The sequence below is a fragment of the Bidens hawaiensis genome, unplaced genomic scaffold, assembly GCF_021521415.1.
Source record: "Bidens hawaiensis isolate Kalapana, Puna unplaced genomic scaffold, B.hawaiensis_p1.1 tig00034215_1, whole genome shotgun sequence".
Classification (NCBI taxonomy): Eukaryota; Viridiplantae; Streptophyta; class Magnoliopsida; order Asterales; family Asteraceae; genus Bidens; species Bidens hawaiensis.
This window is the reverse complement of record NW_027495907.1, coordinates 104206-129802: the sequence shown is the minus strand read 5'-3', so window position 1 is coordinate 129802 and position 25597 is coordinate 104206. Positions and strand designations below refer to the sequence as shown.

Below are 25597 nucleotides of genomic sequence, written 5' to 3'. Positions count from 1 at the left end.
ATACAGTGGAATCAACCATCAACCTTACCAGTGGCGAATCTAGACTTGAAACCGAGCCGTAGCGCTCAAAAAAATATTCCCCATATTTAATAAAATGTTAGCGAAACAAATATAAACAACACGACAGTAAATAAATTTAAACTAACCGGGTTAACGAACCAACAGTGGCGGATCTAGGTTACGCTGTAAATATCTCCTACTCGGTTTTTGATAGCTTGAAACCGAGCCATTACATCTTCTTCATTTACTTTATCAAACGTTTCTCTTTCGACCGCACAAACTAAAGCATTGTTCAAATACTCATTACCCATTCGATTGCGCAAATCTGTCTTGATAAGCTTCATTTTAGAGAAACATCTTTCAACGGTTGAAGTTGCAACCGGTAAAACCAATGCTAGCTTCAATATTCGATAAACTAAATAAAAAGTTGTGTGTTTTCCGGTTTCCACCATTACACGAGCAAGATCACCCATTCCTTTAAAGTGTAATAAAAGGTCGTAAGATCACCCGAAATACACCCTCTTTCTTCGTTTGTAAAATCATTCGGATACATATATGAAAAAGCCACTATCTTAGATATGTCAAACTTGGAAAACGAATCACAAGGATTTAAACCCGACATATTTTCTAACAAATTAGTTGAGACCTCACTAAATCTATTTCCAAGTTCTTGAATTTGCATATCCAAGACCGTGTTAAAAACTTCAATCTCAAAATGATGTCGATTAGTAATGACATACTTCCAGTTTCTTTGATTACCATAACTTTTCTCCATATCTAACATCTTAATCTTGTTTTTTTTTTTCACAAAAAGATGTAACTTTTGCCAATATCTTGTCAAATCCGGTTTGTCTTAGATTATTCAATGCTCGATTTGTCCCGCTTATCAACTTAGATGCTTCCAACAAATCTTGACTCTTTTTTGAAGATATTTTGATAAAGCATTTGTGAGGCCTAAAATTTCGTCCAACAAGTGTATACAAAACAAAAATTCAAGAGTCTTAAAGTATGATAGAATACCTTTCGCATTGTATTTTTGTTGCACACTATCTCCATCTAATTTACTAAATTTAAGTACCTCAACAACTTCCGGGAATAATTTTAACAAACTTGTGATTGTTCTATGATGAGAACCCCATCGCGTGTCTCCGGCTCGTGCAAGGGAAACCTCTTGATTTAATCATTTTCCTGTTTTAATCTCACCAAGAAGAATTTCATTTTTCACCCTCTCTCTTTTTAACTCCAACATCATATCTTTTTTTTTGTGCAAGAAACACCAACCGTATTAATAACCATGCCAAGAGATTCATAAAATTCTTTAACACCGATATGGAGGTGCGCCGGCGGTGGTGTGGACCGTGGAGCAAAGCGCAGTTGCTACTGTATTATTATTTTTTTGTTGTAAATGGATAGGTGAAGTGGTGAAAGGTGGTTTGGTTGGCTTGGGTTAATGGGTTTTTTGTTTGGACTTTGGCTTTTGATTAGGTTTAAAACATAGATTGGTTGAGCTTAAAATTTAGCGGTAACGTTATTTTTTTCCGGCGGTAACGAAACACGAAAATCGGCCAAATATTTTTTTATACAATACTGGTAAAAAGTTGAGCCGTAGCGGAGGCTGCCGCTCAACATAATGTATGTCCGCCACTGGACCTTACCCAACATGCAATTTTGAAGAATCAAGCCTCCACAATATACATTATTAACAACACAATTTAATGTATAAAATCTTTGAGAAAAAAAGTTTTACCTAGTGTCATAGTATCAAAACTTTATATTATTACTACACTACTCGATTGGAAAAAAAAAAGAAATTCTTTTTTGGGGGAATAACAAACCTTCAAAATAAAACACAGTTACAAAAAATTTAAATTATAGTTTGACTAAAACAATCAGAAAAAATTAGCCTATATACCTTACTCTTTTGTGTATTGTTCGTACACCGAGTAACAATCACAAAACGTCAAAACCCCAATTATGCTTCACCAGAATACAAATCCATAGCACTGTCGTCTGATTCATATACACCGCAAACACAATGGGTGTAGTTAAATTCGTCAATTTTGGTATTAATTTCATTATGTAATAACGAATTTCGCGGGATGAACGCCTTCAAATGTTTGGGAGTAGAGCAGAGGAGTGAAAAGAGGGACTCTTGATGTTACAGCTTTTATTTCTAAACAATTAGATTATTGCGCCCCTCTAAGCATTAAGCATCATGTGCCATTCTCAAGATAATTACGAAAATGTCATCTTTTATTTATAACCACTGATCTATATAATCAATGGATAAAATTTACTTCTCGCACTTCTTGCTGTAATATCATTTCTCGCATGAATGGTTCAAATAAAAATAAGGAGTTTTCTAGGAATGCTAAGAACCAATAGATTTTCGACATGTGGCATTACAACATATGTTGAAAGAGCAATTATAGGAAACCATGTCGGTTATAATGGTGAAAAGGTAAATCTAGGAAAGTAAGGAAACTATGACATTTTTTGGTAATTTTAAATCTCAACATTTGATTGATATAATTCAATGACTATGATTTATTCTCAGTCTTCCTAGAAAACTACTTATTTTTAGGATAACCCTCTTATATATATATATATATATATATATATATATATATATATATATATATATAATCCTAAATATTATAATGTTAAATAAAGAAAGTTACGTTTAGTGATTTCGCGTTATTAATTAAATTAATATCGAGTAAAGAACGGATCATGGACTTAGATTAATTAAGATGGGTTAAATGAGAATGGGCCTTAGGTCCATGGGCTTCAAGGGGTATAAATACCCTCTTAAACCAACCTAAAACCCTAAACCCTCATTTATATCCATCCAAATCTCTACACACTCAAAAACACACATCACCATATTTCGGCCGAGAGAAAGAGATGTGAGGTCCGAGCAAGCACACGCGATTCAAGATAGATACAAGATCTAGAGCCCTTAAGCAAGCTAAACGAGACTGAAGAACGTATAAAGGTAAGCCGTTTTACCTTTAAAGTTTACATTTTTATACACTTTTAGTCTTGAAACTTAGAACGAGAAAAGATCAAATATAAACGAAAGATAAAGTTGTAAACTTGATAGTAAAAATAAGTGTAAAGAACCCGAAAATGGAAACATGAACCCTTAACACTTGTATTGAACGTTCATGAAATTAAAGGTCCAAACTTTACGTGTTTTCGGGTCAAACCTTATCCAAAAACGACCATAGGAATGATCGCGGGTTAGTCAAATACCATACCCATGGATTTCTCAGTAAAACGATGATGATTTTGGGGGATTAAGATTGAACAGAGGCGAAGCTGGGCAACTTCGCCGGCAAACTGTAACTTCGCCTGCAAACTGTAACTTCGCCTGCAAGCTTAACTTCGCTTGCAAGCAAGTCCGCTTAATTGATAACTTCGCCTAAGGCTAAGTTCGCCTAATTGATAACTTCGCCTAAGGCTAAGTTCGCCTAATTGATAACTTCGCCTAAGGCTAAGTTCGCCTACCTTAACTTCGCCGAACACTAATGTGACACCCGGTAAAATCCCAATCCCTTAAACCTAGTAATCAACCTAAATATTAGGTAATTTTGTTATGTGCGCCCTGCGCGAGCGCGCCATGTTAGTCAGCGCGTGCATTTGTTATGTGCGCCCTGCGCGAGCGCGCCATGTTAGTCAGCGCGTGCATTTGTTATGTGCGCCCTGCGCGAGCGCGCCATGTTAGTCAGCGCGTGCATTTGTTATGTGCGCGAGCGCGCCATGTTAGTCAGCGCGTGCATTTGTTATGTGCGCCCTGCGCGAGCGCGCCATGTTAGTCAGCGCGTGCATTTGTTATATGCGCCATGCGCGAGCGCACCATGTTAAGAACCAGCGTGGGCATATGTTATATGCGCCATGCGCGAATGTTTTGGCTTTATGTTTTCATGTACCTTAACGTTATGTCTAATGGGTTGACCGTCACGCATGATGCTAAGGCGGGTGCACCCTAAATCGTTTATGCGCGTGCGGAAGGGAACTAACCTCCCCGCATGGCGGGAACATTGAGAGCTAGTTTGTCTGAAGCTCCAAGATGGAATTGACTTCAACATAACTGATCACTATGTTGAAATACCAAGACCATTTGGAGGATCTACAAATGAAACTCAATGTCCCTGACGGCGAGAAGGTTACGTACCTACCCGCAGCAAAGAAACATCCTACACGCAGAATCCTACACGCATAAGACTGTACGCGCAAGGTTACACGCACAAAACACAGTATTCTTCAGAATAAAGGGGATTATTCCCGCCCAAAATAAAACAGTAACGTGTTTCAGAAAATTTCTACTTTTTACTGTGCACTGGCAAAAGCACACTGTGGCATGAACAGTCAACTATCAGCCACCCTACTCTCACCAACCACAGACCTGCATGTCCTGCGAAAATCAGAATCTTTTACCCACTCCTCCACTTTTGAATAAATAATAATACTTTCCATACTTTATCATCATCACACCTAGATATGAAAAGATTACAATCCCCTAAATCAAGGGATTGTGTTCCATTGAGTTTGCCTATAAATATGTAACCTAAAATTATCACTCAACACACTTCAAACTTCTCTCTTAAAACTGCAAATCTGCTCTGAATCATCTCCCAAGCATCTATTTGATTTTCAATTCCGTTCCTGTTACTAGGTAAGCCGAGATTATAACCTTGAGATCTACTTCCCAACCCTTATATCTTGATCTTAATATAGATTTCTTGTTATTTAATCGTATTCTAGACCTTCGATTCCGAGGCCAACACCAAGAAAACCCGAATCTCGATTAATCCCTTAACAAGAACCTCAGGTGAGTCTCACAGCCCCCATTTCACTATTTTCACTGTTTTTAACCTGTTTTCGGGGCAAGGGACACGTGTTTAAATTACATTTTATCATGGTATATTTACGAACAATGCAAGCGATTATGTGTTTAACTTATAATTCATTATGGTAAGTTTTCGAGCAATGCAAACAGTTATCTATGGTTTTCGATATGAGTGCGCAAGAACGAGTAAGTGATCACTTTACCATTGGAACTCTAAGGGTAGGGACTGCTGGTTTGATCCACCCACTCGTAGGGGTCGCACCTCTTACTTAGACGAGTGCCTAGTATGGTTAAGGGGCAGTACTATGGGGTCGAGCCCGCTCGTAGAGGTCGCGCCTCTTACTTAGACGAGCGCCTTGTTTTCCGGCACAACGTCCGCGCGTAACCCGCGGGACGGTAATACGTTATTTTAGCTCGTAGTGGCAGCGCCACTTACATAGACGAGCACGGTTTTTCAGAAATGTCCACGCGTAAACCGCGGGACGATAATACATTATTTTAGCTCGTAGTGGCAGCGCCACTTACACAGACGAGCGCGTCCTCAGAAATGTTCGCGCGTAACCCGCGGGACGGTTTTATCAGAATTATGTTGTCAGATCTGTTTCAAGATGGTTTTATCAGAATTATGATGCAATATGATTTATCAAGTTACTAAAACTTGTGAACTCACTCAGTTTATACTGATTCAAATGTTTTACGTGTCTTTCAGGAGATAACTAAGTAGCGCATGGAGTCACACTTAGAGCACCTCACGCTGAACATCTAAAACTAGCTTTTTGGAAGATTTTAGTTCTATCCCTTCGATGCGCGTGGTTGTTCCCGCCGCGCAAGGGGGATATGGCGTGGAAATCTTCAACAGTTTTTATACTTGGATGTTTTTATGTAATTTTTAAACAATGTAATGTATTTGTGTTAAACATTTCTCGCGCAATGAAAATCTTACTTTGATTGTTTGCAATGGCCCGTGCTTAATTATCAATCCCCACTCGCGCGCGCCCGGCTGTTTCCGCCGCTCAGGGCCGGGTGTGACAGATTGGTATCAGAGCACTGGTTATAGCGAACTAGGAAAAGAAGTTTTAACCTAGACTATAACCGTTGGGGAATCACATGAAATACTTTTCAAAGAAAATATTTTCAAAAGAAACTATACACACACTTAGGAACACGGGTCACACAGTGTCTAGTAAATAATGATAACATTATGTGCTCAGAATTCATGCGCTAAGTTCGATATATTTTCATTCTCTTATAAAGCGAGAATGCCTCCAACCAGAGCCAAGGGAATTACCATGACACCCGAAGAACTCGCAGAAATAATCGCGCAGGCGATTGCGACACATGAGGCCAGCAAGGCCGAATCAAGTCAGGGTCGTCAGAATGAGACCCCAGAACCCGAATCAGGAGCCTTGGACAAAGGATGCTCCTATAAGACATTCATGGCCTGTAGGCCTTGGCCATTCAAGGGTACCGAAGGGGCCATTGGGCTCTACAACTGGATTGACAAGATGGAGACAGTTCTCTCCATTAGCAGATGTAGTGAGAACCAGAAGGTTCTTTACGCGACATGCATGTTCCAAGAAGCAGCTTCATCTTGGTGGAAGCTTCAAGTGAAGACTTTGGGGCGAGAAGTTGCTCTTCACAAGACCTGGGAGGAACTGAAGGAAATGTTAATGAGAAAGTTCTGCTCACGCGCAGAGATTCAGAGTCTGCAACAAGAATTCTGGAACCACACTATGGTAGGAACGGATATCGACGCCTACAACAACCGGTTCAACGAGCTTTGTCAGTTGGTGCCAGATATGGCAAACACAGAGGAAAAGAAGGTCGAGAGGTATATCTTTGGGTTGCCTCCTGTTGTTAGGGTTCCGCTCAACGCCGCAGCGCCTCCAACCTTCGATGAGGCGGTTGCGCGGGCCATCACCCTCACAAGGGATACGGTCCGTGCGGGTATGTTGACTACGCGCGGAAGCGAGCAGCGAACCTCTGACTCCAAAAGGAAATGGAACTCTCACCACCGAGGGTCCGACTCCAAGCAGCCACCGTTCAAGAAGCGGGAAAGCGCAAGGGTTTACGCGATCCAAGCCGCGGAACCATCAAGGAAGGGATACAGTGGGCCTCACCCATGGTGCAACAGATGCAAGTTTCACCACGATGGTGAGTGCGCGAGCGTCACGTGCGCCAAATGTAACAGGCCAGGGCACAAGACGATGAATTGCCGCGTCAGAGAAGCTGGAGCAAGCGACAACTGCTACGCATGTGGGAAGCCAGGGCATTTCAGTCGGGATTGCCCGCATAAGGGAAACCAAGCTCGTGGGAGAGCTTTTGTGATCGGCGCAGGCGAAGCAAAAGAAGAGCCGAATGTGGTAACCGGTACGTTTTTACTTAACGGCCATTTTGCATCTGTCTTATTTGATACTGGCGCTGATCTAAGTTTTATATCCACTGAGTTTAAAAACTCCTTAGGTCTAGCAACCAGTAGGCTAGACATACCTTATACTATAGAACTGGCCAATGGTAGGCAGTTGTGCGCGAGCGAAAGGGCTGAGCAATGTGTTTTATTCATGGGAGGTCACGAGTTCAATATTAACTTGTTGCCTATAGATTTGGGAAGTTTTGACATTGTGGTAGGTATGGATTGGTTAGTCGAGAATCTCGCAGAGGTTATTTGTCATGAGAAGCAGGTCCGGATTCCACTGTTGAACGGAGAAACTTTGATGATTCAAGGGGAAAGAAAGGGAGTTGCGACGAAACTGATCTCGTGCCTAAAGGCGCGCAAGTGCCTAAGGAAAGGGTGCTACGCCTTCTTGGCGCATGTAGTAAAGAAAGATGAGCGAAGAATGGAAGACTTACCTGTAGTGCGCGAATTTCCAGAAGTTTTTCCTGAAGATCTGCCCGGATTACCGCCGCCGCGACAAGTCGAATTTCGCATTGATTTGGTCCCAGGAGCTGCGCCAGTAGCACGAGCGCCTTATCGATTAGCTCCATCTGAGATGCAAGAACTATCCAATCAGTTACAGGAACTATTGGATAAGGGTTTCATTCGCCCAAGTTTCTCACCTTGGGGAGCTCCAGTACTGTTTGTAAAGAAGAAGGATGGTTCCTTCCGGATGTGTATTGACTACAGGGAGCTGAACAAGCTGACAGTCAAAAATCGGTACCCTTTACCGAGGATTGACGACTTATTTGACCAGTTGCAGGGATCCAGTTATTATTCGAAGATAGATCTACGGTCAGGATACCACCAACTTAGGGTCCATGAGGAAGACGCGCCAAAGACAGCCTTCCGAACTAGATATGGCCATTATGAGTTCTTAGTGATGCCTTTCGGGCTAACTAATGCGCCGGCTATATTCATGGATCTGATGAACCGTGTGTGCAAACCATACTTGGACAAGTTTGTGATTGTGTTTTTAGATGATATTCTAATTTACTCTCGAACCAAGGCCGAACATGAGCAACACCTGAGATTGATTTTGGAATTGTTAAGAAAGGAAAGGTTGTATGCGAAGTTTTCTAAATGTGAGTTTTGGCTTAGAGAGGTTCACTTTCTCGGTCACGTTGTAAACGAGAAAGGAATACACGTCGATCCTTCTAAGGTTAAAGCCATCGAAAACTGGGAAGCGCCAAAAACCCCAACTGAGGTGAGGCAATTCCTTGGACTAGCTGGCTACTATCGACGCTTCATTGAGAACTTCTCCAAGATAGCTCTACCTCTGACCGCGCTAACTCAGAAAGACAGGATGTTTGTTTGGGGCGAAAACCAGGAAGCAGCGTTTCAAATGTTGAAGCAGAAGTTATGTAGTGCGCCAATTCTATCTCTGCCCGAGGGGACAGATGACATCGTCGTTTACTGCGACGCTTCACATCAAGGACTCGGATGTGTCCTTATGCAGCGAGACAAAGTCATAGCGTATGCCTCGCGCCAACTTAAGACCAATGAGAAGAACTACACAACGCATGATCTGGAACTTGGAGCGGTTGTCTTCGCGCTAAAGATTTGGCGCCATTACCTCTATGGTACTAAGTGTATAATCTTTACGGATCACAAGAGCCTTCAGCATATATTCGATCAAAAGGATTTAAACATGAGGCAACGAAGATGGGTTGAACTGTTGAATGATTATGATTGCGAGATAAAGTATCATCCGGGGAAGGCGAATGTGGTAGCAGACGCGCTAAGTAGGAAGGAGCGAATAAAAACGCTACGAGTCAAGGCTCTAAGGTTGACCATTCGCGCGGAGCTCTCTACTCGCATCCGAGAAGCTCAGCAAGAAGCCTTGAAACCAGAGTTTGTTAAAAACGAAGCCCTTGGGGGTATGATTAAGAATTTGGAGCTCAAAGAAAACGACACTCGATATTTTGCTAACCGCATTTGGGTCCCTCTCAAGGGAGGATTGCGCGAGCAGGTATTAAACGAAGCTCACAAGACGCGGTATTCCGTACATCCTGGCGCAGACAAGATGTACCAAGATGTTAAAATGTTGTATTGGTGGCCCAATCTTAAAGGCGCCATCGCGACGTATATCAGTAAGTGCCTGACGTGTTCAAAAGTAAAGGCTGAATATCAGAAGCCGTCGGGGTTACTTCAGCAGCCAGAAATTCCCATGTGGAAGTGGGAACAAATCTCTATGGACTTCATCACCAAACTGCCAAGGACACCTGGGGGTTATGACACGATCTGGGTTATTGTAGATCGGCTAACTAAGGCAGCGCACTTCCTGCCGATCAAGGAAACCGATAAGATGGAAAAGTTAGCCCGATTGTATATTCGAGAAGTAGTTTCAAAACATGGAGTCCCAGTGTCCATCATTTCTGATAGAGATAGTCGGTTCACATCAAGGTTTTGGAGATCGTTACAAGGAGCTCTAGGTACTCGCCTTGATATGAGTACAGCTTATCATCCTCAAACGGATGGGCAAAGCGAGCGAACAATCCAGACATTGGAAGATATGCTGCGCGCGTGCGCAATCGATTTCGGTGGTAGCTGGGATACTCATCTCCCATTGGTTGAATTTTCTTACAACAACAGCTATCACACAAGTATCAAGGCTGCGCCGTTCGAAGCTTTGTACGGGCGCAAGTGTAGATCCCCACTGTGCTGGGCTGAAGTGGGTGACAAGCAAATGACTGGTCCAGAATTGATCCAAGAAACAACAGACAAGATTTTTCAGATAAGGGATCGCCTTAAGACAGCGCGCGATAGACAGAAGAGCTACGCAGATGTGCGGAGGAAACCATTGGAATTTCAAGTAGGGGATAAAGTACTTTTGAAAGTCTCTCCATGGAAAGGAGTCCCCCGTTTCGGCAAGCGAGGAAAGTTGAATCCGCGCTACATTGGACCATTTGAGATCCTGGAAAGGATCGGTCCGGTTGCTTATAAACTCCATTTACCCGCCGAACTCAGTGGAATTCATGACACGTTTCATGTGTCCAACCTCAAAAAGTGTTTATCTGATGAAACGTTGATTTTACCGTTGGAAGAAATTCACATCGACAAACAGCTACACTTCGTAGAAGAACCCATAGCAATAACCGATTGGAAAGAACAAAAGTTGCGCAGAAGCAGAATCAAGTTAGTAAAGGTTCAATGGAACTCGAAGCGTGGGCCTGAATTCACTTGGGAAAGAGAAGACCAGATGCGCATGAAATACCCACACCTTTTTCAGAGCATGGCTTCTGCCAGCAACGTCTCCTAAATTTCGGGACGAAATTCGCTTAACAGGGGGAGAATGTGACACCCGGTAAAATCCCAATCCCTTAAACCTAGTAATCAACCTAAATATTAGGTAATTTTGTTATGTGCGCCCTGCGCGAGCGCGCCATGTTAGTCAGCGCGTGCATTTGTTATGTGCGCCCTGCGCGAGCGCGCCATGTTAGTCAGCGCGTGCATTTGTTATGTGCGCCCTGCGCGAGCGCGCCATGTTAGTCAGCGCGTGCATTTGTTATGTGCGCCCTGCGCGAGCGCGCCATGTTAGTCAGCGCGTGCATTTGTTATGTGCGCCCTGCGCGAGCGCGCCATGTTAGTCAGCGCGTGCATTTGTTATGTGCGCCCTGCGCGAGCGCGCCATGTTAGTCAGCGCGTGCATTTGTTATGTGCGCCCTGCGCGAGCGCGCCATGTTAGTCAGCGCGTGCATTTGTTATATGCGCCATGCGCGAGCGCACCATGTTAAGAACCAGCGTGGGCATATGTTATATGCGCCATGCGCGAATGTTTTGGCTTTATGTTTTCATGTACCTTAACGTTATGTCTAATGGGTTGACCGTCACGCATGATGCTAAGGCGGGTGCACCCTAAATCGTTTATGCGCGTGCGGAAGGGAACTAACCTCCCCGCATGGCGGGAACATTGAGAGCTAGTTTGTCTGAAGCTCCAAGATGGAATTGACTTCAACATAACTGATCACTATGTTGAAATACCAAGACCATTTGGAGGATCTACAAATGAAACTCAATGTCCCTGACTGCGAGAAGGTTACGTACCTACCCGCAGCAAAGAAACATCCTACACGCAGAATCCTACACGCATAAGACTGTACGCGCAAGGTTACACGCACAAAACACAGTATTCTTCAGAATAAAGGGGATTATTCCCGCCCAAAATAAAACAGTAACGTGTTTCAGAAAATTTCTACTTTTTACTGTGCACTGGCAAAAGCACACTGTGGCATGAACAGTCAACTATCAGCCACCCTACTCTCACCAACCACAAACCTGCATGTCCTGCGAAAATCAGAATCTTTTACCCACTCCTCCACTTTTGAATAAATAATAATACTTTCCATACTTTATCATCATCACACCTAGATATGAAAAGATTACAATCCCCTAAATCAAGGGATTGTGTTCCATTGAGTTTGCCTATAAATATGTAACCTAAAATTATCACTTAACACACTTCAAACTTCTCTCTTAAAACTGCAAATCTGCTCTGAATCATCTCCCAAGCATCTATTTGATTTTCAATTCCGTTCCTGTTACTAGGTAAGCCGAGATTATAACCTTGAGATCTACTTCCCAACCCTTATATCTTGATCTTAATATAGATTTCTTGTTATTTAATCGTATTCTAGACCTTCGATTCCGAGGCCAACACCAAGAAAACCCGAATCTCGATTAATCCCTTAACAAGAACCTCAGGTGAGTCTCACAGCCCCCATTTCACTATTTTCACTGTTTTTAACCTGTTTTCGGGGCAAGGGACACGTGTTTAAATTACATTTTATCATGGTATATTTACGAACAATGCAAGCGATTATGTGTTTAACTTATAATTCATTATGGTAAGTTTTCGAGCAATGCAAACAGTTATCTATGGTTTTCGATATGAGTGCGCAAGAACGAGTAAGTGATCACTTTACCATTGGAACTCTAAGGGTAGGGACTGCTGGTTTGATCCACCCACTCGTAGGGGTCGCACCTCTTACTTAGACGAGTGCCTAGTATGGTTAAGGGGCAGTACTATGGGGTCGAGCCCGCTCGTAGAGGTCGCGCCTCTTACTTAGACGAGCGCCTTGTTTTCCGGCACAACGTCCGCGCGTAACCCGCGGGACGGTAATACGTTATTTTAGCTCGTAGTGGCAGCGCCACTTACATAGACGAGCACGGTTTTTCAGAAATGTCCACGCGTAAACCGCGGGACGATAATACATTATTTTAGCTCGTAGTGGCAGCGCCACTTACACAGACGAGCGCGTCCTCAGAAATGTTCGCGCGTAACCCGCGGGACGGTTTTATCAGAATTATGTTGTCAGATCTGTTTCAAGATGGTTTTATCAGAATTATGATGCAATATGATTTATCAAGTTACTAAAACTTGTGAACTCACTCAGTTTATACTGATTCAAATGTTTTACGTGTCTTTCAGGAGATAACTAAGTAGCGCATGGAGTCACACTTAGAGCACCTCACGCTGAACATCTAAAACTAGCTTTTTGGAAGATTTTAGTTCTATCCCTTCGATGCGCGTGGTTGTTCCCGCCGCGCAAGGGGGATATGGCGTGGAAATCTTCAACAGTTTTTATACTTGGATGTTTTTATGTAATTTTTAAACAATGTAATGTATTTGTGTTAAACATTTCTCGCGCAATGAAAATCTTACTTTGATTGTTTGCAATGGCCCGTGCTTAATTATCAATCCCCACTCGCGCGCGCCCGGCTGTTTCCGCCGCTCAGGGCCGGGTGTGACAACTAACTTCGCCTAATACAAGTTCGCTTACAGTAAGTTCGCTTAATGTTAAGTTCGCTTATTGTTAAGTTCGCTTAATGATAAGTTCGTTGGAGTTAGCAAATTAGAAAATAAATTAAAAACCTAATGAAAAATGTGTTAAGACAGTTAATAGAAATAAAATTTTTCCAAGCTGACCTGGCAGCTCGACCCCAGCCAGGGGCTCTACCCCTTGAACCCTGCTAGGGGCTCCCGCGCCTAGACCCCGCTGCCAGGGGCGCTGCCCCCGGACCCCCGTTCGTTGTGGGTTATATAAAGATAAAAATACAACATGAGTAGTAGTAGTTAATTGATACATATAAATATTATACAGTTAGCCGTGCACAGCTCAAGAAGGGAATAACGATTAACGGAGAGCGTAACAGGATTCAGGTGAGTTTCTAGCCCCATTTATGTGTTATGTTTTCGGGGCTGTGTGCATACTCAATATGTTTGTTAATACGCTTATCCTAAGAGATAAGTGTATGCCTTATGTGAATAATGTGAAATGTATGAATGATTGCCTGAGGGTACGTGAACGATCTTCGGATATTGCACGTACTGTCAGGTTGTAACGCTATGTACAAGGTAAGTATGATATGTATGCTTATGTGTATGAATGTGATAAAGTTAATAAAAGAAGGAAAGGATGGTTGTATGGTTGTATGGTTACGAAGAGGGTACCGGGCCCTAATAATACTCGAGGTATGATGTATGGTTGTATGGTAACGAATAGGGAATCGAACCCTACTAATATTCGAGAACTAGGGAACCGAACCCTACTAATATTCGAGGAAAGAGGGTACCGAGCCCTAATAATACTCGAGGAAAGAGGGTACCGAGCCCTAATAATACTCGAGGAAGGAGGGTACCGAGCCCTAATAATACTCGAGGAAGGAGGGTACCGAGCCCTAATAATACTCGAGGAATGTAGGGCGTAATGCTCTTTATAACGTAAGATATGAAAGCAAGTTAATACAAAAGAAAGTATGAAAGTATGAAAGTATGAATGAAAGAATATAAGTTTGTGTGTATTATATAATGTATGATTAACTAGAACTCACTCAGCGTAGCTGACTTTTAGTATGCACGCATGTGAGTAGGATGAGGCAGCTCGCTTGAGGAGACACGTGGCACTGAATAAGAGGCTGGCATCGGAAGACTCAAGACATTTAAGTTTAATGTTTCGTTTATTTTGAAAGACAAAATGATGTTTTAAGACAAGACGTGTTTTGTTATGAAATGTTTTATGAAAGCTTTTATATTCCGCGAATGTTTTAATTAACTCTGATATTTAGAACTGCGTTTATGAGTAAATCCAACACGAAAGTAGGGCTACCGGTAACGGGGCCTTACAATATATATATATATAAGGTCATTATTATCTTGATCATAGTTAGTCTTTGTCGAGAATCACCCAAATGAGATGGAGAATCCTCACGCGTGCTGGTGCTGGTAGGAGCAATCTTTATGAATTCAATACTATCTTCAGTTTATCACGAACCAGCCATATCTGCACACACGCAAAAAAACATTAAAAGCACACAAACTCTTTCCTTCATTAGCTCCAATTTTAGTTTTGTTTTACCACGTTTTAATGTTTAATAATTTCAAAAACATAAGTATGAAAAATCAATAAAAATTTAACGAACTTGGAAGAGAATGAAAATATTTTTGCATTTTTCAGAAATATAAAATAAACAAAAAAAAATATAACTTAGTGAGATATTTTCAACAACTTTAATCAAAGAAAACAAAAGTAAAAGAACCAAACTAGTTTTTTGCAAGTTTCCCGACATATAATCATATCGTTGACAAGTCAGCACATACTGTTGATATATATATATATATATAGAGAGAGAGAAAATGGTTCAAATAAAAATAAGTAGTTTCCTAAGAATGATAAGAACCAGTAAATTTTTGACATTTAGCATTACAAATAATGGTGAAAGAACAATTCTAGGAAATTATGTCGGTTAAGAGTAATTCTAGGAAACTATGTCGGTTATTCATAATTTTAAATATCAACCATTGATTAACATGATCAAATGGCTATGATTTATTCATAGTCTTCCTATGAAACTACTTATTTTTAGAATAACCCTCATATATATATATATATATATTAAATAAAATAAGTATGAGTAGACTACAACGATCACTGATATTGCTATCCCCTAAAACTTAAGCATTCAAGTTTGCTAAGCCGACCATTAGATACGTTAAGGTGTAATTTATAAACAACAAGCTAGTGGTCCATGCATACATGTCATACCCCACTAATAAAGATAAGCACAAGCTTTCATCTTACAGGTGAGTATACAAGTTTGTTATCAGTAGGGCTTACATGTGTTGTGTCTCAGGTAGGTTCCGATGAACCGCGAAAGAGGACAACACATGACTAACAATTGGAGTGATCAACTCATGGTTTAAGAATATCGTGAGATATCTTTTGATCATTTGTGATTTCGACACTATTTCAAATTAGTGATAGATTTGGAAATTGTAATTACGGGATTAGCATAAAGTTGAGCAGAATTATCCGTTGTGCCCTGATAATCAGACACATGATTCCCAAATAAACAAACAACATAAAGACCTAGTATTTCAGAATTTGGCAACTTTCTCAATACGAGATTTAAGACCTTGAAATCATACACCTATGATAAGCCATTGAACAAGTAGCCAAACAAACTGAGTTTATATCAAAGTCCAGTAAGCATGCTTAAGCATTAAACCTATGAATGCATCATATAAAAAGTCTACCCAGATTCCGTTTTTAGTGGTGCTCACTTTCTTTCAAGATTTACACATAATCATGTCACTCTTTTATAATTTTAAGATAAGAAGAAATTAAAGCAGACATGGTTAACAATCTAGTCGATGTACTATCATTTTCTGTACGGGTCAAAATAACTCATTTTTCACAGCTTTTTAACAACTTATTTTGAGATATTTTTTAATTTACTAAAGACTGAAGAAAATAAACAAATATTTACAGACACGTAAATAATCTGTATTTACAAAATCTTCCAAGTTGTTTAAAGGAAAATGATAGTGTAGCCTCGTTTTTTTTCTTTTCTTAAACAGATAAGTTTTTTCCACCTATTTCAGTTCATGTCTCAATTTTAATTATTTAAGAACGTAAAAAAATCACATATTAAGTATGTTTGGCAACGAGGTTTTAGGAGCTTTTAAGAGCTTTAAGCTACAAGTTTTTAAGAAAAAACTTATAAATATTGAAAAGTCTTGTTTGGTTAGAGTAGCTTAAAGCTTTTAGGTTAGGAGAAAAAGTTTGAAGCTAAAAGCTACAACTAGTAGCGTTTAGAAAAAAGCTACAAGCTTTTAGTATTCAAATTTTACAATTTTGGTACTTGAACTTCCATCATCTTTTGTTAATTCATATAATAATTACATATTTAACCCATATTCAAAACCAATTACCCCATGACTTTTTAAAAGACCATAATTTTTTTACACGTTAATATTTTTTTTTTTTAAATTGCATCATTAAAACAAGCATTTTATTCTCTTTAATTTGAGTATCATATTGTTATACTTCTTTAAATTTAAAAAATTAACATATTATGTGAATATTGGTTAGGATTGACAACAAGTCTAGTCAGACAAGCCCGGGTCACGTGTAAGACCAAATTAGGGTCGGAATGAGTCGATGCAAAAAGGGCTAATTAAGTTCGGTTCATGTTGGTGCGATTTTGAGTCGAAAGGGGTCAAGTCAGAATAGGTTTCGGATTAAAACGATGCACCGCGCGAGCACTCAGCTAGTTTTATTAAAAGCTCCAGCTACTTTACCAAACACCTAAATATTTCTAAAAAACTACAGCTAACAGTTACCAGCTACAACTTCTAGCTAACAGCTAGCAGCTTCCAGCTACAGCTACCAGCTAGTTTTGCCAAACATACCCATCATATTTTTTTAATTAACAGGTTTTATCGTGTCATAAATAAGTACCTAAAGCATTCTTAACTTATTCCCTAAATTTATGTGAGAAAAATTTGTAAATAATAGGGTGAGGTTTTGAGTGGTTGTGAGTGTTAATCATATGATAGAGAGAGGAAATGTAATGATTTTATGTAAATTTGGGTAAACTTTGTTTGTCCCCCTATTTATTTTTAAAATTTGTTGAATTGGTTGCTAATAGAGGAGAGAAAATTGTAATGATAAAGGTATAAAAAATATTATGTAATTAAAAAGGAGAGACAAATATAGTGTTATATAGTATAGTTATAGAGATGAGAATGAATAACGGGCATGCTATCAAATAAAAATAAATAAAATATAAAAAAGAAAAAAAAAAGCAGAGTACATTTAATTTGTTTGTTGGTATTTTCATCATGAAAGTTCCATGTGAAGAAAAGTGACCCAATCTTCATTCAGCCAAAACCTAACCCTCATCTCAATGGACCCAATCACCGATCACCCACCGCCGATTACCACCGATCACTTCACCGCCGGCTGCCACCACCCAGACCCACCCACCTTAGCCCGAGGTAACGACGATTTCTTCTCCACAATTGTTAATTAATTAATTGTTCAATATATAAACTCTACTCTTTTGTGTTTGTTAATTAATGAATGAATGAATCAGATGATAACAGCTGCAATCACTGCTTTAAAAGATAAAGATGGGTCTAGCAGGCAAGCGATATCTAAGTACATAGAGAAACACTTTGCTAATTTACCCCCAACTCACTCCACCCTGTTGACTCACCATTTGAAAAGATTGAAGAATTTGGGCCAACTTGTGATGGTCAAACATTCGTATATGATACCACCACCTGTTAGATCTACCGAACCTCAAACTAATTACCAACATCTACTTGAATTTGGTGGTAGTGCTACCAGTGGTGCTGATGCTAATGTTGGTTTTGGTTTGGAGAATTCGGGTTCGGTTAAGAGGAATCCGGGTCGGCCGCCTAAGCTTAAGCCGGTACCCGGGTTAGGGTTGGGTGTACAGGTACAAAATCAGCTGCAGGAAGTGCAACCCTATGATGGTGGTGTTCGTTCTTATGAGGCGCGGTTTATCTACGATGATGCTGCTGGTGGTGGTCAAGATCTTGGTGGAAATTATGGGTCTGGGACTTGTTCCGGGCCGCTTTTGGCTTCGTTGGGGTTGGGTGATGATGGGGCTGTCATTGCACCACAAGCACCACCACTGCCGGCACCACTGGCGTCTGAGAACGCACAGACGCCGGTGGTGGTGAAAAGGGGACGTGGTCGTCCGCCTAAGTCCGGTGGTGGTGGTGCTTCTGGTGGTGGTGGCAAGATTCAGGCTCAAGTAGCTGAGCCTGGTGGTGGTGGTGAGATTCAGGTGGTGGAGGCGGGGTTGGGGCGGCCGAGTAGGAAGCTGAATGGTGTAAGGGTGAAAAGGGGTCGGGGGAGACCTAAGAGGATTGGGTTTGAGGCGGTGACCGTACCATTGTCGGGAAATTATCTGAGGCCCAGAGGGAGGCCGAAGAGGGTTGTTAGACCCAAGGTGGGGGCAGTTAATGGTGGTGGTGAGGGTGTGTCGGGATCAAGAAGGCGGGGTCGGCCTTCACGTAACACAATTGGTGATTTGCTTGGAAGGCCTTTGGGTAGTATCAGTAAGGTAATTAGTTATATATTTCTATCAAGTTATGAATTGGTTTTCGATGATATTTGTTTTTGTTATACTTTGTTTGACATTTATGTTGCTAATCAAAATCAGCTTTATTTATTATTTTTTTTATGAATTAGGTTACATTTTATATTTTAATCATGTTAAACCAGATCGATATTCAATGTATCGCAATTATGATCATGTAATAGGTACTGAAGTGAATTATGAGGAACTAGGAAGAGTGTTTATAGAAATTAATAAATATTGGACAAATTTGTTCGGCTTAATAAACATAGGTTTGTTAACCTTAAATAATTTGTCCAAGGTTTAATCACTTTTATAAATACACTTCCCAATTCGTCATGATTCATCTTAGGTAACTCATATTATAAAATTCTTTTCCACAGAGTTAAAATGATTTTAATTGCAAGTCATGGCATATGGATCTAATTTAATATGATCATTTTGTTGACAATGTGTTCACATGGTATTAAAATTTTCAAGTTTCATTCAAATCCCATTTTTTCTGTATAGTTTACGTGTCTTGATCAACAATAGTAACATGTGTATACCACCTGATTTTGGGCTACAGGGTGGACCCGGGACCGCAGTCATAGTGACAGACCCGCATTAGCTTGTAGTTTATCAAGAGTTGAAGAGCAAATATGAGCGTCTGGTAAGTTGAAAACAGATTCTTTATCATTAATATGTTTATGTACAGGTGGCAGTTTGATCCCTCTACTTACGAACGAGTCATGTTTTATATTTAGTAAAATAAGAAAGATAGCTTAAATGAAAACTGTTAAGTTGGGTCCAACCCAAATTGGTAGTGTAATGTCCATAAAACCTTATAAATCATTTTATCAAGCTATATGAAAATCATTCACAGTTAGGGGTGTAAACAAGCTGAGCCGACGAGATCGACCAGGCTCGAGCTTGGCTCAATTTGACTTACAAGGGCTCGAGCTCGACTTGTTTCGAGCTCTTTTACTAAGGCTTTAGCTCGGCTAGTTTATTATATATTACTTAATTAATTTATATATTTTTTTAGCCCTGCTTGTGGTGCGCACATATGATGTATATATGTGTGAACCCTCGGGTGGGCAAAAGTGAACTTGCACTAATTTTGACGTTATTTTACTAATCTCGTGAAAATAACGTTAAAAGTGACGGACGGTTAATCAGGCATCATGTAGTGGCGTTGATAGCCGAAAGACAAGGGTACATGCACTGATCAGCCGGTGTCCCGATGATTGAGTGCTATGTGTCTTATGTCCAAGGCTTGATGCAAAACTACTATCGAGCCGGGGGTCTCACCGAAAGCAGCCTCTCTATCCTTATAGGGTAGAGGTAAGGCTGTCTACATCTTACCCTCCTCAGACCCTACCATAGCTTTGCTATTGGTGGGATATACTGAGTACGATGATGATGATGATGATGATGAATTTATATATTTTTTATTATATATATATATATATATATAGAGAGAGAGAGAGAGAGAGAAACCTTAAACGTTAGAGCATTCTCATCCCACCCCCCATCTCCAAACCAAAAGTAACACTAAAACTCACTACATTTTCTCTCCCAATTTTAATTGAATAATACTCTTTTATACCGTTATCATTATCTTTTCTCTTTCCCTCACTCACAACCACTTCCAAAAAATATTAAAAAATTATAGGGGGTGAATAGTAGCTTATCAAATATACAAAAAAATCACTGCATTTTCTAAATTATAAAAACTCTTAACTCACGACACCCTAAATCACACTCTAAATTATAAAAACATACCTCACATAAAATAGGGGGTTGGATGAGAATGCTCTAAGCTTGGCTCGAGTTCGTTTGACCTTAAACGAGCCAAAATTCAGCTCAAGCTTGACTGTGAGGTATTAAAAACGCTCGGCTCGTTTTGAGCTTTTTATTGATTCGGGCTCGAGTAGCTCGCGAGCAGCTCGTCTCATTTGCACCCCTATCCACAGTGCATGCATAAAAAAACTCCTATATTATACTCTACTGTAAAAGCTTTAGGTATATTATGTGATTGTTTCTACTTTCTTGCACATTCTTTATCTTTTAACTTGAATAAACAGATAAAAGATGAATTTGTTTATGCATATAATTGTATGCAGCAATCAAAAGTGAAGCAAGTGGCAAGTGTGGTGAAGTCTTGCATAGATCCCAACTACGGGAACACTGCGTTAGGCGCGTTACAGGAACTGGAAAATCTGGCTTCAGAAGTCAATGCATGATCAAACCCATGAACCCGCACCGTCAAGCTAAGTTTAGGACACTTTGTACTGTGTTTCCATGATCCCGTGTGCATAAATGAATGTAGCCATGAGTATGATGCTAACATAACACCAGCTTCTTAGAAGATGGTGTGTATTCTCTTTGTATGTTTCAGTTTGTTTTTGTAGGATTTGACATCTGTTTTAAGGTTTTATGCACTCGTTGGTAGGCAAGTAAAATCATCATAAGAAAATGTAAGGAAAGGAGTAGCATGGACTGTTTTTATTGTATTGTTTTTGTAATCATATCCGACGACTGGTTATATTAGTCACCAAATATAGACCAAAACTCGTTTGATGTCCAGACTCTTGGTTTTGAAAGGCGTCAAGTGCTCTGAGGCACCCTTGAGGCCTTAGACGCGAGGCGGGAGCGCATGCTTCACGTACGCAAGGTCAGGTTTTCATAATTATTAATTGTAGATTTCTTCTACTTTTTTATTACCCTAGATAATAAAATGTACCATACTGTTTCGGTAGTTTGATGCTTAGATTTTCTGGAAAAGTAGGAAGATATTGTTGTATAGTAATGAATAGGACCACAGATAGTTTTGAGCACTAACCCTCTGCCCTCTCTTGCACACCTTTGCGCTTTCATCATTGTTTGTCTAGCCTGAGCTAAAAAGGAACAAGCGGGGCGGAGTGGCTTACACTGAGGTGGCAAGGCTAAAGCAGGATGGCCATCTGTTGGTAGGTGATTTAACCTTGTAAATCCTAACTAACTAGTTTGATGTTGTGAATGCTTCTTCCAAATAGTGAAGTTTTACGTCTTTGTTTCATATTGAAACTACCCTTGCTCGGTCATACCTGTCAATGTCATATTAAGCAAAAACATAATATATAAATAAATTGGTTATTAACAGTTTAGTTATTATAAAAACGAATAAATAAATATGCTAAACAGGTCAACCCGTGAACCAGCCGGGTTTGACCCGAAACTGACCTGAACACTTTAGGCAAACCCAACCCGCGATTCTCATGTTATCTTCTTGTACATTTATCCCGTTTATACAACCCACCCACCTTATTAAGAAGTTTATTCCAACCCGTCAACCCATTTGACTCACTTAGATAAATGGGTTGTGTAGAAACCTCAATTAAAACTACAATAAGATCGACTAAGTTAAAGGGTGTTCGTGTGTGTGTATGCGTGAGGCTTCCTAGAAAGATTTTAGTTTGAAAAGACCGAGAGCATGATAGTAAGAATGTATATTCTTTTTGTATATTTCAGTATGTCCTTTGTTACAATCAAGTGTTTACATATATAGGGTGGTGGTGGAATTTTTTCTCTAGACCGTTAATTCTAAGGCTCTCCCTATTGTCCGCTGGTTTTTCCACCTCCTTCTGACTTCTACAGGGTCCTCTCTATTGTCGGCTGGACATTTCGTTTTCCTCAGGAGTGCGTCATCCTCAGTCTTCTGTGACGTCCAGGCTAATAGGGACCAGTCAGTCGTTGACCCAAGCGCTTGTTTTGGAGTGCTCTGAGCCTTCTTGGGCTGGGCTCTGCTTCTTTAGGCTTTCCTTGGGCCTGATCCAGTGTAGTCTCTTCAGGTTGTTTAGTTTACACAAATTTAAACATGTCGGGGTTGATGTCTTTGACATGAATAAATAAATGGGTCATGTTCATGTTTTAAAGCTCAACCTGTCAACCAAACACCCCACTTATAAGTGAGTTTGTGATGCTTTTTCTATTAAAAGTTGTAGAACAGAAGGAAAAAAAAACCATGGAAGTTTTTCATATTCTATTCTACCTGTAAAATCAATATTAATTAAATAATGAAAATAACTTCAGCTTATTCTGAATCCAACATACCGATGATATACGCACGCGTTCGATTAATAATCAAGATTTATAAAACTAAAACCTTCTAATGAAATTCATTTTAGTTAACGATAAAGATGTAAAGTTGTTACAAGTTGCAAGCGATAAAGATGGTTCATGAATATAATACTTATACAGTTATACATAAATGCATATTTCTAAAATAAAAATAAAAAACTAAATGATTGAATTACGAACACCCCTAGTTACATTATGCAAGAACGGGTTTTCGCATAACCATTACTAAGGCCCCGTTTGTTTTTTTTAGAGATTTAAATCTGAATCTTAATACCACATCTGAATGTTAAGAGGTGGTTCAAATGTCTGAAATCTGAATAATTAAGAGGTGGAGGCTAGAGACGAACCTCTAGTCGTCGGAGATGGAGCCTAGTCTCCGGGTTAGAAGTTAATGGAGGCCGGAGACAAACGTATGTATTTTTTGGGTTAAGAGGTTTTCAGACCCACTAAAAGCTCTTACTAGTTCAGATGCTATTAAGACGCTGAACCTCTTAATGCCAGAAAAAAACAAACAGCCCCACGTCTGATTACGTTAACCGAATCAGACGTTTTCCTCTATTCAGAGAAAAGAGGCAAAAACAAACAGGGCCTAACTAAATAATAATAAAGGTATGAACTTACATTAGACAATTTAACATTTTGGGGCAGCTCCTTAATCGACACGATATTCACCGTTAACAAGATAATCGGGTTCTTTAATCACAGGGAAAACCCCACCTCCAATTCCCAACATCCACCAAAACCTACATAAAAACATTATGAATAAATATATAATTGCCATATGCACAAGCTGGAAGGTGACTAGTTGTTTAATATAGAGGTGACCATTTTAACCCGTTAATTTATGAATGCTTTAAAGCTTTAATATTAAACGGGCCAAATAAAAAGTCAGCTACAACAGTAACAAGTCGTCAACTGGGCAAATATACTCATTTTTTTGAGATAATAGATTATTATTGTAATATATTAAGAATGGTCGTTTGCCATCATAATCAACACCTTAATTATTAAAAAAAAATACTTTTAAAAGACTGAACAAGAGAGTTTTTGTGAGTGGACCTGTTCTGAAAATTTAGTTTTGGTTTCCTCAGTGTTCAGCTTTCACAGTGGATTCAGTTTTACCAATGAGGCCTGAAATTAATGGGTTGAAAAAGATGATCCAAAATAACGAATTTGGATTTTTCTTTCGTAGGTTATTAACCCGTGTACGACACCGGTGGAAATATAACTTTTCGAACAAATACATGTCATTTGAAAGGACAACTAAGTTGTTATTGTAGGTTATTTATATTTGGTGTTTACAGAGATATTAAAGACATGAAAACTAGAAATATTACACAGGAAATAACAATAACACAACTTACTCAACTGGATATGAAGACTATCGGCTAACTTGAATCGACATAAATGATCATAAATTCATTTATGTAAAACTATCTAACCCACCAATATATTTCTATAATAGTAACCCATGTTACACATGGGTTGAAAACATAGAAACAACCATATAAATATAGACAACCATAAAATTTCATAACTAACATATTAAACCAACACAAATATTTAACATAAGTTTGTAACCAAAATATTAAACATTTAGATTGTGTACATAAAAACTTAATACTTACACAAACTTACTATACACCTAAATTAAAAAACCAAACGAAGACATGAATATGTTATCATCATATTAGCCCACCATCAACTTCTTCGATGTTTAATATACACGGGTGGAAAAACATATCAACAAACCTAATAAATATACATAACATATTCAAGCAACACAAATATGATACACAAGTATTTGACCAAAAAGTTAAACATTTAGATTGTCTAGATATTAAAAGTTCAAAGTTAAAATGACTTAATGTACACCAAACCAAAAAAACATTCACAAAGACTAACCTTGTTTTTTCATATTAACCCACCATCAAGTTCTTCAACATTCTATCAAATGAAACTAACTTTGCTTCACCATCTGAAAATTAAAAAAAACAATAGCATCCTAATTAAATATACACATATAGTTAAAAATAACATATTTAATAATAGGATAATACATGTGTTACACACGGGTGGAACATATTTAAAAATATAATATATACATAACATAATATAAATTTAATTAAATGCAAATGTTGTATCTATAAATAAATGATAATTTTATATGAATTATAAGACATCATAACTTATTTGAATCAAATACAAAAAAATACAAAGACTAACAAATAATTACCATGCAAATGTTGCATTTATAAATAAATGATAATATTACCCGGTCATACTGTAATATTAAACGGAAAATAGTTAACGGACGGCAAATAATTTCATTATTACCATAGAAAGCAAACGAATAGAAACAAAAATGTTTTGTGGTTACTTAGTTACTTGCTAATTCAAACCAAAAATAATAATGATAATAATTTGCAATGGGAATTCAAACATATATATTTAGAATATTTAGAATTGGTTATTGGAAATATGCGGGTTTTATTTAAGACATAAATCTTGAAATTTAGACATTATTTACATTTACACATAAATAAAATGTAACGTTTGCTGATATTGAAAGCTATAAAATCATATATATGTATCTATTATAATTTTAAAGAAATGTAGATGTCAAATTAAAAAAAAATATCATTTTACATTAATTACAAGACGTAGCATTGTTATTTTAATTCAAATACAAAAACGTACAAAGACAATCAGAGATAAATGAAAATTTAAAACATGTTTATAAATTTTACCATGAGTACAAATAACACATGTTAATTAAAACATAGTACTCTAATGAAATCAACATA

The 25597-nt window shown here is 39.0% G+C and overlaps 1 protein-coding gene across 1 annotated transcript; it reads left to right on the top strand.

Moving 5' to 3' along the window:
- The first annotated feature begins 17665 nt into the window (after positions 1-17665).
- On the top strand, positions 17666-21230 carry LOC143585904 (uncharacterized). Its single transcript, XM_077067578.1, has 3 exons — positions 17666-18671; positions 19255-19338; positions 20795-21230. The coding sequence occupies exons 1-2, from the start codon at positions 17670-17672 to the stop codon at positions 19294-19296; spliced, it is 1044 nt and encodes a 347-aa protein (XP_076923693.1). The 5' UTR covers positions 17666-17669; the 3' UTR covers positions 19297-19338; positions 20795-21230.
- Positions 21231-25597: the final 4367 nt, after the last annotated feature.

Bases quoted from the DNA above. Each gene is read 5' to 3' on its own strand.
- LOC143585904 (XM_077067578.1), top strand. From the start codon at position 17,670: ATGATAACAGCTGCAATCACTGCTTTAAAAGATAAAGATGGGTCTAGC. The intron at 18,672-19,254 runs GTAATTAGTTAT...TTTGGGCTACAG, and splicing joins CTTTGGGTAGTATCAGTAAG to GGTGGACCCGGGACCGCAGT.